Below are 14,624 nucleotides of genomic sequence, written 5' to 3' on the forward strand. Positions count from 1 at the left end.
AGGTCGCATGCACCGTCATGCTTCTTCTACTGCAAACTGGTCGACCAATTTATATTACCTTTTTCAAATCCCTCCTAAGCTAGATCTCTAATTTATTCAATTTCACTACTGTCATCTACACATATTGCTATAGTTATGAATATAGATTACATATACCTAACAACTAGTTCAACATATAGTTATGAACGGGCGTATTTAGTGGTAGTTGGTCTAAAATATTTTTCCTATGAAAAGAAATTGCATTAATTCTAGATAGATCTCTTCTCCCTTCTGCTTGAGTGCTTGCATTTCTCCCGCGTGGGATTTGGCAGCCGGAGGACGATACAGAAGAATAGAACCTTCGCGCCGGGGGCGCGGGCGCGTGGTGCGCCAACGCACGCCGCTGGACCGGATGAACGGTGGATGCGCGGGGTGCGGCCATCAGCCCATCCCTTCCCCCCTCCCGTTCCCCACACCATAACACTCCTCCCCCAGACCCCCACCCGCACCCAGTCGCCGTCACTCCCAAGCCCTAACCAAAAATCCATCCCCCCTCTTCCCGCTGGCGGCGGCCACCCCCGACGAGCCGGCGCGCCCCTCCGTCCTGCCCCCGGAGCCTGTCTCCACCGGCGAGCTCCGCCGCCCCCCGCGCCGAGCGCGCCCCGCCTCTCCAGCCTTGGTGCGCCCTACCCCTACTGCCGGGAGCGCGCGTCGCGGCGCCTCTCGCACCTCCTCGCGCCGTCGGGTAAGGAAACCCTAGCCTTCGCTTGCTCTTCCGCCCCGCTCGATTCCGCTCCGGTGGGGTGTTTCCGGTGCCGTGATCCCGCGGACGGGCGCCCCAATCCGCCTCGGTACCGTGGCGGATTCGCGCCCCGCGTTGCGGGGGAGCTGTTGCGTCCGAAATGCGATGTCCTTGCGGGGTTCGGGTCCGTTTCGGCCGAAGGCCTCTCCCCATGGCATCGGGACGGTCTTGGTCACACCGACCGTAGGGTTCGTTGAAGGAACCCTAGGCCGGAGCTGAGGCTTAGGGCCGTGTGTTTGAGCTACCGTGGTCCTGGATGGTGATGTCGATTGGGAAGATTGCTCTTCTCCCTTGGTCTTGTAGATGGTGATCGTCCCCTAGTGTTCATGGGCATGGCATAGATCGAGATTCTGGAGCTGGAGGCATTTCTCCAGGGTGGAGCGTGGCTATCTGGTGCAGAGGTGTGCGTGCTAGATCCAGGATTCCTCAGGGGTGCGTGCGCCAGATTCGGAAGCCGCATCCGTCTCGTGTGGCAGAAGTCGTTGCAAAGAAACTGAAAGTGTTTCCACAGTTCCAGCTAACGGCCACGCCCACACCCACGCGGCGACGCCCACGTGTGCAATCCCCTTTTGAGTTTCTAAGGTTTGCAGTGTTATAAGTAGCGGTTACCTTGGAAATCTGTAACACGTTTGGTTCATTTAAAGGTTAATAGTGCCATGACATAAATGGGGGATCTTTTTAAGGAAATTGCAGGACACGTTTCAGGTGTTGTTTGTATGCCGTTACTTTATTAAATACACCCTTTTTTTAGGAATGTTGTTATGACACTCGAAGTACTGATTCGACTTATATTTTAAATATCTCAGATGCAGCATGATTAGTAAATATGCTTTTGATACATGCCCATAACATGTTATGTGGGTAATATAATCTCCAAGTGTTGTCATTATAAAAGAAAAATACATGTGGCGCTGTTCTCTTTGACATGATTATTAGTTCATGAATGTCGCAAAACACTATGTTACATAATTCCATCATTAAACATTTTTTTGTACCACCATGTCTTATTGAGGCACACCGCTTCAACAATGTCTTTTGATATTTATCGAAACAATGATCCGAGTTCTGCATTCCATTAGTTACCAGTCATATGGATACTGATTCATGTTTCATAATCCACTTAGGGTCCGTTTGGACGAAGTAAGTTCCTAAGGATTTGGATCCTGATTCCCCTATCTAGATTGATCCGTGGCAGTTGATATGCTATTGAGATGCAAGTTTGGACTAGTTATTTTTTTGTTTAATGTTAAAAAGAATGTCTTTTTACAGTGTTATTTTGGTGTTATTGGGATAATGATTGCTTGCTATAACAATAGCTGATCCATAATTGTTGATGCTTCTTGCAAGACTTTCTCTTAGAGGAATAAAACCATTATGATAACCACTGTTAGTTTCACAATTTCTTCTTAATATATTGATGCACAGCTCTCCTGTGTGTTTCAGAAAAAAACTAACAGTTTTAACAATCTTGCTCCATCGTTTTTGCCTGTACAGTTTTGTCTTTGTTTTACAATATCTTTTGACATGCTCATACTTTCATAACATTACCTGCTGTTAGGATAAGCATGTAATCTTCAAATGATTACATTTGCACGACTAAGCCTTCCTAAGTCTAAGCCTATAATGTCAAAACTAGGTTCCCCACTCAGCTATAATAAACTGATTCTTCGTAGTTCTTGTATTTACTGTTTTTCATTTGCACGACTCTTTTTGATGTCAGAAAATGCAGCAAGCAAGGCATTCAAAGCACAGGGCATATTGAGAAACTGCAAAGATGATTGCATGTCTATCTTCCATTTCACCAAGAAAGGAACAACAAATTAATGAATCATAAGCTCCTTAATATATAAATTATTGATAATATGTCTGTAAAAGACTGGACTATTTTGAAAAAAAAGAGATTAGTATACTGTTTCTTTCAATACTGGAATTTTTTAAGATGGCTGGGTAGTACAAAGTTGTAACATATTTGGAATGACAATGACAGAAAAATAATAAACATAGTTCATAGTAATTTTGGCAGACATCAATGATAAAGCTTCATTATTAATGAACAATAATACAACATAGAGGGTAGACGCAATATCAGAAAGGCAGTAGCCTATAGGAATGCATTTTGAGCTGAAAGTTCTCACTTAGTACAAAATCTGCAAAAGCTTTTTTCATACAGAACAACAGCTTTTGCTGGGATAGATCCGCAAGTTTTCTTCTGTAACAACAAATATTTTCATATTCTTGATATTATCTAGTAAAATGAAATCAAATTTGTGCAAGAAGTAAATATTAAATACACAAATTAAAGAACTAATGTTTCATAACACCATAACCTTCCCCTGAGCTGTATGCGTAGTTTTGCACGTTTTGAACAGTTATATTGGGACAAGTTTAAGGTGATTCAAAATCAGTACCAGTTGTTTAGAATTAAGAGCGAAAACCAAGAACATGTTAACCAATTTCATTGACTAATCACATCTGAAAAAAAGCCACCGAAATGCAGCCGTAAGGAAATGTTTCGAGAAATCAAAGCTCTAGCTCTAACGATTACTACGGTAACTCGGTGTTGACTGCTGGATCACGCATTCATCCACTAAAAACATCGTTCCGTTCAGAACTAGCCTATAAGGCAGTGAAGATCGCTTGGGTCGGAAGAGAAGGCAACGCAAGGACGTACTGCTAGTTCTTGTTCCGCGGGATCCCCCCATCCGTTTATGTGAGCTGCGGATGTGCTGATCTCGTACTGTATGTGCTGCGTGCTGGGGATGCACGGTCTTGCGCTGCGCCGTCCGTGCCTGATGCGGGCACTGGCCACCACCTGCTCGGTGAAATGCCTGCTAGGCGCGAACACCGCTGGTGCCCTGGCGGCCGAGTGCGTGCTGCCCACCTTGCGTTGCCTTCTCTTCCGACCCAAGCGATCTTCACTGCCTTATAGGCTAGTTCTGAACGGAACGATGTTTTTAGTGGATGAATGCGTGATCCAGCAGTCAACACCGAGCTACCGTAGTAATCGTTAGAGCTAGAGCTTTGATTTCTCGAAACATTTCCTTATGGCTGCATTTCGGTGGCTTTTTTCAGATGTGATTAGTCAATGAAATTGGTTAACATGTTCTTGGTTTTCGCTCTTAATTCTAAACAGCTGGTACTGATTTTGAATCACCTTAAACTTGTCCCAATATAACTGTTCAAAACGTGCAAAACTACGCATACAGCTCGGGGGAAGGTTATGGTGTTATGAAACATTAGTTCTTTAATTTGTGTATTTAATATTTACTTCTTGCACAAATTTGATTTCATAAATTTGATTTCATTTTACTAGATAATATCAAGAATATGAAAATATTTGTTGTTACAGAAGAAAACTTGCGGATCTATCCCAGCAAAAGCTGTTGTTCTGTATGAAAAAAGCTTTTGCAGATTTAGTACTAAGTGAGAACTTTCAGCTCAAAATGCATTCTTATAGGCTGCTGCCTTTCTATATTACGTCTACCCTCTATGTTGTATTATTGTTCATTAATAATGAAGCTTTATCATTGATGTCTGCCAAAATTACTATGAACTATGTTTATTATTTTTCTGTCATTGTCATTCCAAATATGTTACAACTTTGTACTACCCAGCCATCTTAACAAATTCCAGTATTGAAAGAAACAGTATACTAATCTCTTTTTTTTCAAAATAGTCCAGTCTTTGACAGACATATTATCAATAATTTATATATTCAGGAGCTTATGATTCATTAATTTGTTGTTCCTTTCTTGGTGAAATGGAAGATAGACATGCAATCATCTTTGCAGTTTCTCAATATGCCCTGTGTTTTGAATGCCTTGCTTGCTGCATTTTCTGACATCAAAAAGAGTCGTGCAAATGAAAAACAGTAAATACAAGAACTACCAAGAATCAGTTTATTGTAGTTGAGTGGGGAACCTAGTTTTGACATTACAGGCTTAGACTTAGGCTTGATAACAGACTAAAACCAAAGCACCAAAATGACTGCAGTTGACGAAGTTGGAAATCTGACGATGCCTGGCTGTACTTAGATTTCTTATCCGATACTGTCATGTTTGTGTATAGACTAGTTTAACAAAATCATTCATGACTGCAGGTGGCTCGTGGCAAGCAAAATGGCTTTCTCATCGGTTTTCCGGAGAGTGAATGTCAAAGAACTGATCTCAAATGCTTCAGTGTATGCTAGCGCAACAGGTGATAACGTCTGTGCAGTTGGTGTGACTCGTACTTTTCTTCCATTCTGAACAAGTATTTTACCTGCCTGAGATATTCTCAATTCCAGAATCTTCTGGAGGAATGAGCTTGGTGTTTAGACGCTGGGCCACCAAGAAGACTGCTGGATCGACAAAAAATGGCCGTGACTCCAATCCCAAATACCTGGGTGTCAAGAAGTTCGGTGGAGAGGTACACCCTTTCTATAATTCTTACTCCATGACATTGATGGGATTCGGAATAACTTTATTAGTTGCATCAAAATTGCTACCATTTGGAGCCTTTAGGTGCCATATTGATACTTGTTTTCTGAATAACTATCATGCATAGGAATTGATCTGATGCTATTAGTCTGTTAATTGACTATGTACATTTGTGTTAACTTTCCAGAAAGTGGAACCAGGAAACATCATTGTTCGCCAAAGAGGAACGCGCTTCCACCCTGGGGACTATGTTGGCATGGGCAAGGATCACACTCTCTTCTGCCTGAAGGAAGGCCATGTTCGGTTCGAGCGCAACAAGCTGACTGGCAGGAAATGGGTTCATGTTGACCCTATGGCTGGTCATGTGCTCCACCCTGTCTACGCCAGTGGCTCGACTACTGCAGCTGACCTGGATGCACAGTTGTAGGGACCATGCAGTTGCTTATGCTCTTCCAGCGGATTCGCCGCTCCTGTGCTTGTCATCAGCACCACCAAGTGCCTCTCATTACACAATGCAACTTGTTGCAGCAAAGATGCTTGCGAGCAAGAAATGCTGCTATAAGTAGCTTCAGTGAGGAGCAGAAATTTCAGCTTGATTAATGTTCCTTTTTAACATCAGTTTCTTTGAGATGCAATGTTGGTTAGTTTCATGTCTGTGGAAGTGTTGATTACTTGTGGACCGGAATTTTGTCATTTGGTGCATTTTTTGGAACCATGAGCGTTCAACTAGAGGTCAAATGACGAGTGAAAATGTTTGTAAATTGACAAGGTGCTAGCAATTTTCTTTAGAAAATTCTCCACATTGTTCCTATATATATAAACCTAAAATAAAAAAGGCCTCCTCTCAAAACCTGTAGGAAGTCCATCTTTGAGCTTATCTGCCCCTTTTGGAAACCAAGGAATTTAATAGCAAAGAAAAATTCCAGCGCTAACAGGGATAAGAAAACTGTAAACTCTGTAGGGAAAGGATTGTGTCATCTCTCTATGCGCTTCCTTCTTCCTCCTGCTCCCCTCTATCCGGAGGATAAGTAGACACACTGCACCCTAGCACGCGTCCAAAATAGATTAAAAATTCTACCGTAACATCCACGTGGGTTCTGGTAGAGCAAGATCCCTTCTAGGATCATGATGTACAAGATATGCTTACTTCTGGTAGATTTTCCTCCACCATTATATACATATATACCAACGCCGACATGGATAATATGAAATGGACAGGGGAGAGGCTACGATTGAGCTTGGCCTTGAGTTCCATCCTCAAATCTAACATTCTAACTAGCTTGCTCAATTTACTTTAGAAAGGTAATCGTTTCTAAGGATGGCAATGGAGGCAGAACCCAGTGGAGGATGAGAGGGGATACTCATGCACACCATGAACAAAAAGTTGTTCCATTCAATCCTCGTACCTACGTATAAGCCTTGGCTTCTCCGTACTGAAAACCACGTTGGTAATTGGTACTTATATATTCTAGAGATAATTGATTTGTTATGACTAAAATGGAGAGTAACTCAACATACTACATAATCTTAGTTAAAACAAAAAATCACTATAAACCCTCATTATTTTCCGCTATATAATATGTTATATCATTGTTAAAGAAAATATAACTACCATATATGAAGCTGCTTGTCATCAATATCGTCAAGTAGATACGGGGTCATATGATTATAAATTGAGACTAATATTCATAACCCATCCATACCTGCTAGGGGATAAAAGTTCTTATTTCTGATTCAAAGGGATAAAAAGAGTCCCACCTCCTTGCATGTGGCTAGCCAGGATTGTTACCACACTTGTCATTTTCTTTCTACACTTGTAACTCTATTTTCTCCTCCTAGAGCCTAACGCGGTCTTCATCCTTCAAATGCCCGCCGGTTGCACATCCTATCTACCTCTAATAGTTTTGCTAGCCTTCGCTGTCATCCACTCTCTCGCCTCCTCCTCACCCTTTGCCTCTTTTGATGTCCTCGTCACCACTGCCTATCACCTTGCTCCGACAATCTCAATCACCTCTTTTGTTGCCATTGCCCACCACCCATCGGGGCTCATCCCTCAGCCGTCTCCACCCCAGCTCCCCCTTATATTGGTGGAGCTTTTGGTCAATGTTGGGGGATCTTAGTGATTATCTAAATGGATTAGCAACAATTAAGCCTGAATAATCACCGTTATACCTGAGGAATTAGCATATTTAATTTAGGGGGCATGGGCCTTTTTAGCCTCCACTATCCTCTAGCATTGCTTCTATAGTCAACGAACACCGAAGAACCTAGCTCTAATCTCCCTTGTCCACCTCCGGCAGCATCACATCGTGCTTGATAGATTTTTCCTTCCATTAGATCCCTCAAATGCTATCCCAAGTTTGCTGACTATTTATCAATCATATCTGTATGTTTTATACCTAAAAATGCCTCCTTAGGCCATGCCTCAATCACTCCTACCCCTACCATGCTAAATTTAATGAGAGATTGATACATTCTGCCAAGAAAACATAATGCTTCTCGTTCCTTAGTCCTAAACTTCTAATTACATAGAGCGCATCCGTTTCTTAGTGTTGATTATACAATACCTCCATTTCGATCCAAATTATAGCTATTTGTACCTTGGTAACCGTTGCGAAAGGGAAGAGGAATACAAGTATCTTAGGCAACTAAAGTTTCCCACCAATAGCTTGGCCAACACATGTATTTTGATGTGTGTTGGTCTGTATAAGTTCGCGGGATCGAATATGCAGGTGTTCCACACTTTGGAAGAAAACGCAAATGTAAGTTTATATAACTACTCAATAACCGGTCATATTGCTTTGCATCGTGAACCTACATATCTGAGGTCTTTGCACCGAATGATCCAATTTATGTCTCGAATTGTATGCGCACATGAATCAAATCGAGGTCGCATGCACCGTCATGCTTCTTCTACTGCAAACTGGTCGACCAATTTATATTACCTTTTTCAAATCCCTCCTAAGCTAGATCTCTAATTTATTCAATTTCACTACTGTCATCTACACATATTGCTATAGTTATGAATATAGATTACATATACCTAACAACTAGTTCAACATATAGTTATGAACGGGCGTATTTAGTGGTAGTTGGTCTAAAATATTTTTCCTATGAAAAGAAATTGCATTAATTCTAGATAGATCTCTTCTCCCTTCTGCTTGAGTGCTTGCATTTCTCCCGCGTGGGATTTGGCAGCCGGAGGACGATACAGAAGAATAGAACCTTCGCGCCGGGGGCGCGGGCGCGTGGTGCGCCAACGCACGCCGCTGGACCGGATGAACGGTGGATGCGCGGGGTGCGGCCATCAGCCCATCCCTTCCCCCCTCCCGTTCCCCACACCATAACACTCCTCCCCCAGACCCCCACCCGCACCCAGTCGCCGTCACTCCCAAGCCCTAACCAAAAATCCATCCCCCCTCTTCCCGCTGGCGGCGGCCACCCCCGACGAGCCGGCGCGCCCCTCCGTCCTGCCCCCGGAGCCTGTCTCCACCGGCGAGCTCCGCCGCCCCCCGCGCCGAGCGCGCCCCGCCTCTCCAGCCTTGGTGCGCCCTACCCCTACTGCCGGGAGCGCGCGTCGCGGCGCCTCTCGCACCTCCTCGCGCCGTCGGGTAAGGAAACCCTAGCCTTCGCTTGCTCTTCCGCCCCGCTCGATTCCGCTCCGGTGGGGTGTTTCCGGTGCCGTGATCCCGCGGACGGGCGCCCCAATCCGCCTCGGTACCGTGGCGGATTCGCGCCCCGCGTTGCGGGGGAGCTGTTGCGTCCGAAATGCGATGTCCTTGCGGGGTTCGGGTCCGTTTCGGCCGAAGGCCTCTCCCCATGGCATCGGGACGGTCTTGGTCACACCGACCGTAGGGTTCGTTGAAGGAACCCTAGGCCGGAGCTGAGGCTTAGGGCCGTGTGTTTGAGCTACCGTGGTCCTGGATGGTGATGTCGATTGGGAAGATTGCTCTTCTCCCTTGGTCTTGTAGATGGTGATCGTCCCCTAGTGTTCATGGGCATGGCATAGATCGAGATTCTGGAGCTGGAGGCATTTCTCCAGGGTGGAGCGTGGCTATCTGGTGCAGAGGTGTGCGTGCTAGATCCAGGATTCCTCAGGGGTGCGTGCGCCAGATTCGGAAGCCGCATCCGTCTCGTGTGGCAGAAGTCGTTGCAAAGAAACTGAAAGTGTTTCCACAGTTCCAGCTAACGGCCACGCCCACACCCACGCGGCGACGCCCACGTGTGCAATCCCCTTTTGAGTTTCTAAGGTTTGCAGTGTTATAAGTAGCGGTTACCTTGGAAATCTGTAACACGTTTGGTTCATTTAAAGGTTAATAGTGCCATGACATAAATGGGGGATCTTTTTAAGGAAATTGCAGGACACGTTTCAGGTGTTGTTTGTATGCCGTTACTTTATTAAATACACCCTTTTTTTAGGAATGTTGTTATGACACTCGAAGTACTGATTCGACTTATATTTTAAATATCTCAGATGCAGCATGATTAGTAAATATGCTTTTGATACATGCCCATAACATGTTATGTGGGTAATATAATCTCCAAGTGTTGTCATTATAAAAGAAAAATACATGTGGCGCTGTTCTCTTTGACATGATTATTAGTTCATGAATGTCGCAAAACACTATGTTACATAATTCCATCATTAAACATTTTTTTGTACCACCATGTCTTATTGAGGCACACCGCTTCAACAATGTCTTTTGATATTTATCGAAACAATGATCCGAGTTCTGCATTCCATTAGTTACCAGTCATATGGATACTGATTCATGTTTCATAATCCACTTAGGGTCCGTTTGGACGAAGTAAGTTCCTAAGGATTTGGATCCTGATTCCCCTATCTAGATTGATCCGTGGCAGTTGATATGCTATTGAGATGCAAGTTTGGACTAGTTATTTTTTTGTTTAATGTTAAAAAGAATGTCTTTTTACAGTGTTATTTTGGTGTTATTGGGATAATGATTGCTTGCTATAACAATAGCTGATCCATAATTGTTGATGCTTCTTGCAAGACTTTCTCTTAGAGGAATAAAACCATTATGATAACCACTGTTAGTTTCACAATTTCTTCTTAATATATTGATGCACAGCTCTCCTGTGTGTTTCAGAAAAAAACTAACAGTTTTAACAATCTTGCTCCATCGTTTTTGCCTGTACAGTTTTGTCTTTGTTTTACAATATCTTTTGACATGCTCATACTTTCATAACATTACCTGCTGTTAGGATAAGCATGTAATCTTCAAATGATTACATTTGCACGACTAAGCCTTCCTAAGTCTAAGCCTATAATGTCAAAACTAGGTTCCCCACTCAGCTACAATAAACTGATTCTTCGTAGTTCTTGTATTTACTGTTTTTCATTTGCACGACTCTTTTTGATGTCAGAAAATGCAGCAAGCAAGGCATTCAAAGCACAGGGCATATTGAGAAACTGCAAAGATGATTGCATGTCTATCTTCCATTTCACCAAGAAAGGAACAACAAATTAATGAATCATAAGCTCCTTAATATATAAATTATTGATAATATGTCTGTAAAAGACTGGACTATTTTGAAAAAAAAGAGATTAGTATACTGTTTCTTTCAATACTGGAATTTTTTAAGATGGCTGGGTAGTACAAAGTTGTAACATATTTGGAATGACAATGACAGAAAAATAATAAACATAGTTCATAGTAATTTTGGCAGACATCAATGATAAAGCTTCATTATTAATGAACAATAATACAACATAGAGGGTAGACGCAATATCAGAAAGGCAGTAGCCTATAGGAATGCATTTTGAGCTGAAAGTTCTCACTTAGTACAAAATCTGCAAAAGCTTTTTTCATACAGAACAACAGCTTTTGCTGGGATAGATCCGCAAGTTTTCTTCTGTAACAACAAATATTTTCATATTCTTGATATTATCTAGTAAAATGAAATCAAATTTGTGCAAGAAGTAAATATTAAATACACAAATTAAAGAACTAATGTTTCATAACACCATAACCTTCCCCTGAGCTGTATGCGTAGTTTTGCACGTTTTGAACAGTTATATTGGGACAAGTTTAAGGTGATTCAAAATCAGTACCAGTTGTTTAGAATTAAGAGCGAAAACCAAGAACATGTTAACCAATTTCATTGACTAATCACATCTGAAAAAAAGCCACCGAAATGCAGCCGTAAGGAAATGTTTCGAGAAATCAAAGCTCTAGCTCTAACGATTACTACGGTAACTCGGTGTTGACTGCTGGATCACGCATTCATCCACTAAAAACATCGTTCCGTTCAGAACTAGCCTATAAGGCAGTGAAGATCGCTTGGGTCGGAAGAGAAGGCAACGCAAGGACGTACTGCTAGTTCTTGTTCCGCGGGATCCCCCCATCCGTTTATGTGAGCTGCGGATGTGCTGATCTCGTACTGTATGTGCTGCGTGCTGGGGATGCACGGTCTTGCGCTGCGCCGTCCGTGCCTGATGCGGGCACTGGCCACCACCTGCTCGGTGAAATGCCTGCTAGGCGCGAACACCGCTGGTGCCCTGGCGGCCGAGTGCGTGCTGCCCACCTTGCGTTGCCTTCTCTTCCGACCCAAGCGATCTTCACTGCCTTATAGGCTAGTTCTGAACGGAACGATGTTTTTAGTGGATGAATGCGTGATCCAGCAGTCAACACCGAGCTACCGTAGTAATCGTTAGAGCTAGAGCTTTGATTTCTCGAAACATTTCCTTATGGCTGCATTTCGGTGGCTTTTTTCAGATGTGATTAGTCAATGAAATTGGTTAACATGTTCTTGGTTTTCGCTCTTAATTCTAAACAGCTGGTACTGATTTTGAATCACCTTAAACTTGTCCCAATATAACTGTTCAAAACGTGCAAAACTACGCATACAGCTCGGGGGAAGGTTATGGTGTTATGAAACATTAGTTCTTTAATTTGTGTATTTAATATTTACTTCTTGCACAAATTTGATTTCATAAATTTGATTTCATTTTACTAGATAATATCAAGAATATGAAAATATTTGTTGTTACAGAAGAAAACTTGCGGATCTATCCCAGCAAAAGCTGTTGTTCTGTATGAAAAAAGCTTTTGCAGATTTAGTACTAAGTGAGAACTTTCAGCTCAAAATGCATTCTTATAGGCTGCTGCCTTTCTATATTACGTCTACCCTCTATGTTGTATTATTGTTCATTAATAATGAAGCTTTATCATTGATGTCTGCCAAAATTACTATGAACTATGTTTATTATTTTTCTGTCATTGTCATTCCAAATATGTTACAACTTTGTACTACCCAGCCATCTTAACAAATTCCAGTATTGAAAGAAACAGTATACTAATCTCTTTTTTTTCAAAATAGTCCAGTCTTTGACAGACATATTATCAATAATTTATATATTCAGGAGCTTATGATTCATTAATTTGTTGTTCCTTTCTTGGTGAAATGGAAGATAGACATGCAATCATCTTTGCAGTTTCTCAATATGCCCTGTGTTTTGAATGCCTTGCTTGCTGCATTTTCTGACATCAAAAAGAGTCGTGCAAATGAAAAACAGTAAATACAAGAACTACCAAGAATCAGTTTATTGTAGTTGAGTGGGGAACCTAGTTTTGACATTACAGGCTTAGACTTAGGCTTGATAACAGACTAAAACCAAAGCACCAAAATGACTGCAGTTGACGAAGTTGGAAATCTGACGATGCCTGGCTGTACTTAGATTTCTTATCCGATACTGTCATGTTTGTGTATAGACTAGTTTAACAAAATCATTCATGACTGCAGGTGGCTCGTGGCAAGCAAAATGGCTTTCTCATCGGTTTTCCGGAGAGTGAATGTCAAAGAACTGATCTCAAATGCTTCAGTGTATGCTAGCGCAACAGGTGATAACGTCTGTGCAGTTGGTGTGACTCGTACTTTTCTTCCATTCTGAACAAGTATTTTACCTGCCTGAGATATTCTCAATTCCAGAATCTTCTGGAGGAATGAGCTTGGTGTTTAGACGCTGGGCCACCAAGAAGACTGCTGGATCGACAAAAAATGGCCGTGACTCCAATCCCAAATACCTGGGTGTCAAGAAGTTCGGTGGAGAGGTACACCCTTTCTATAATTCTTACTCCATGACATTGATGGGATTCGGAATAACTTTATTAGTTGCATCAAAATTGCTACCATTTGGAGCCTTTAGGTGCCATATTGATACTTGTTTTCTGAATAACTATCATGCATAGGAATTGATCTGATGCTATTAGTCTGTTAATTGACTATGTACATTTGTGTTAACTTTCCAGAAAGTGGAACCAGGAAACATCATTGTTCGCCAAAGAGGAACGCGCTTCCACCCTGGGGACTATGTTGGCATGGGCAAGGATCACACTCTCTTCTGCCTGAAGGAAGGCCATGTTCGGTTCGAGCGCAACAAGCTGACTGGCAGGAAATGGGTTCATGTTGACCCTATGGCTGGTCATGTGCTCCACCCTGTCTACGCCAGTGGCTCGACTACTGCAGCTGACCTGGATGCACAGTTGTAGGGACCATGCAGTTGCTTATGCTCTTCCAGCGGATTCGCCGCTCCTGTGCTTGTCATCAGCACCACCAAGTGCCTCTCATTACACAATGCAACTTGTTGCAGCAAAGATGCTTGCGAGCAAGAAATGCTGCTATAAGTAGCTTCAGTGAGGAGCAGAAATTTCAGCTTGATTAATGTTCCTTTTTAACATCAGTTTCTTTGAGATGCAATGTTGGTTAGTTTCATGTCTGTGGAAGTGTTGATTACTTGTGGACCGGAATTTTGTCATTTGGTGCATTTTTTGGAACCATGAGCGTTCAACTAGAGGTCAAATGACGAGTGAAAATGTTTGTAAATTGACAAGGTGCTAGCAATTTTCTTTAGAAAATTCTCCACATTGTTCCTATATATATAAACCTAAAATAAAAAAGGCCTCCTCTCAAAACCTGTAGGAAGTCCATCTTTGAGCTTATCTGCCCCTTTTGGAAACCAAGGAATTTAATAGCAAAGAAAAATTCCAGCGCTAACAGGGATAAGAAAACTGTAAACTCTGTAGGGAAAGGATTGTGTCATCTCTCTATGCGCTTCCTTCTTCCTCCTGCTCCCCTCTATCCGGAGGATAAGTAGACACACTGCACCCTAGCACGCGTCCAAAATAGATTAAAAATTCTACCGTAACATCCACGTGGGTTCTGGTAGAGCAAGATCCCTTCTAGGATCATGATGTACAAGATATGCTTACTTCTGGTAGATTTTCCTCCACCATTATATACATATATACCAACGCCGACATGGATAATATGAAATGGACAGGGGAGAGGCTACGATTGAGCTTGGCCTTGAGTTCCATCCTCAAATCTAACATTCTAACTAGCTTGCTCAATTTACTTTAGAAAGGTAATCGTTTCTAAGGATGGCAATGGAGGCAGAACCC

At 42.5% G+C, this 14,624-nt stretch overlaps 2 protein-coding genes across 2 annotated transcripts; both read left to right on the forward strand.

Moving 5' to 3' along the window:
• The first annotated feature begins 471 nt into the window (after positions 1-471).
• LOC112901364 (50S ribosomal protein L27-like) lies at positions 472-5,937 on the forward strand. The gene is made up of 4 exons (XM_025970258.1): positions 472-724; positions 4,881-4,978; positions 5,067-5,188; positions 5,387-5,937. The coding sequence occupies exons 2-4, from the start codon at positions 4,900-4,902 to the stop codon at positions 5,624-5,626; spliced, it is 441 nt and encodes a 146-aa protein (XP_025826043.1). The 5' UTR covers positions 472-724; positions 4,881-4,899; the 3' UTR covers positions 5,627-5,937.
• A 2,620-nt stretch (positions 5,938-8,557) lies between these two features.
• Positions 8,558-14,023, forward strand: LOC112899587 (50S ribosomal protein L27-like). The gene is made up of 4 exons (XM_025968114.1): positions 8,558-8,810; positions 12,967-13,064; positions 13,153-13,274; positions 13,473-14,023. The coding sequence occupies exons 2-4, from the start codon at positions 12,986-12,988 to the stop codon at positions 13,710-13,712; spliced, it is 441 nt and encodes a 146-aa protein (XP_025823899.1). The 5' UTR covers positions 8,558-8,810; positions 12,967-12,985; the 3' UTR covers positions 13,713-14,023.
• Positions 14,024-14,624: the final 601 nt, after the last annotated feature.

The sequence above is a fragment of the Panicum hallii genome, chromosome 7, assembly GCF_002211085.1.
Source record: "Panicum hallii strain FIL2 chromosome 7, PHallii_v3.1, whole genome shotgun sequence".
NCBI classification, from domain to species: Eukaryota; Viridiplantae; Streptophyta; class Magnoliopsida; order Poales; family Poaceae; genus Panicum; species Panicum hallii.

Excerpts from the sequence above, each read along its gene's own strand:
- LOC112899587 (XM_025968114.1), top strand. The coding sequence starts at position 12,986 with ATGGCTTTCTCATCGGTTTTCCGGAGAGTGAATGTCAAAGAACTGATC. Across the intron at positions 13,065-13,152 it reads AGTGTATGCTAGCGCAACAG|AATCTTCTGGAGGAATGAGC; the intron begins GTGATAACGTCT and ends TCTCAATTCCAG. Across the intron at positions 13,275-13,472 it reads TCAAGAAGTTCGGTGGAGAG|AAAGTGGAACCAGGAAACAT; the intron begins GTACACCCTTTC and ends TTAACTTTCCAG.
- LOC112901364 (XM_025970258.1), top strand. The coding sequence starts at position 4,900 with ATGGCTTTCTCATCGGTTTTCCGGAGAGTGAATGTCAAAGAACTGATC. Across the intron at positions 4,979-5,066 it reads AGTGTATGCTAGCGCAACAG|AATCTTCTGGAGGAATGAGC; the intron begins GTGATAACGTCT and ends TCTCAATTCCAG. Across the intron at positions 5,189-5,386 it reads TCAAGAAGTTCGGTGGAGAG|AAAGTGGAACCAGGAAACAT; the intron begins GTACACCCTTTC and ends TTAACTTTCCAG.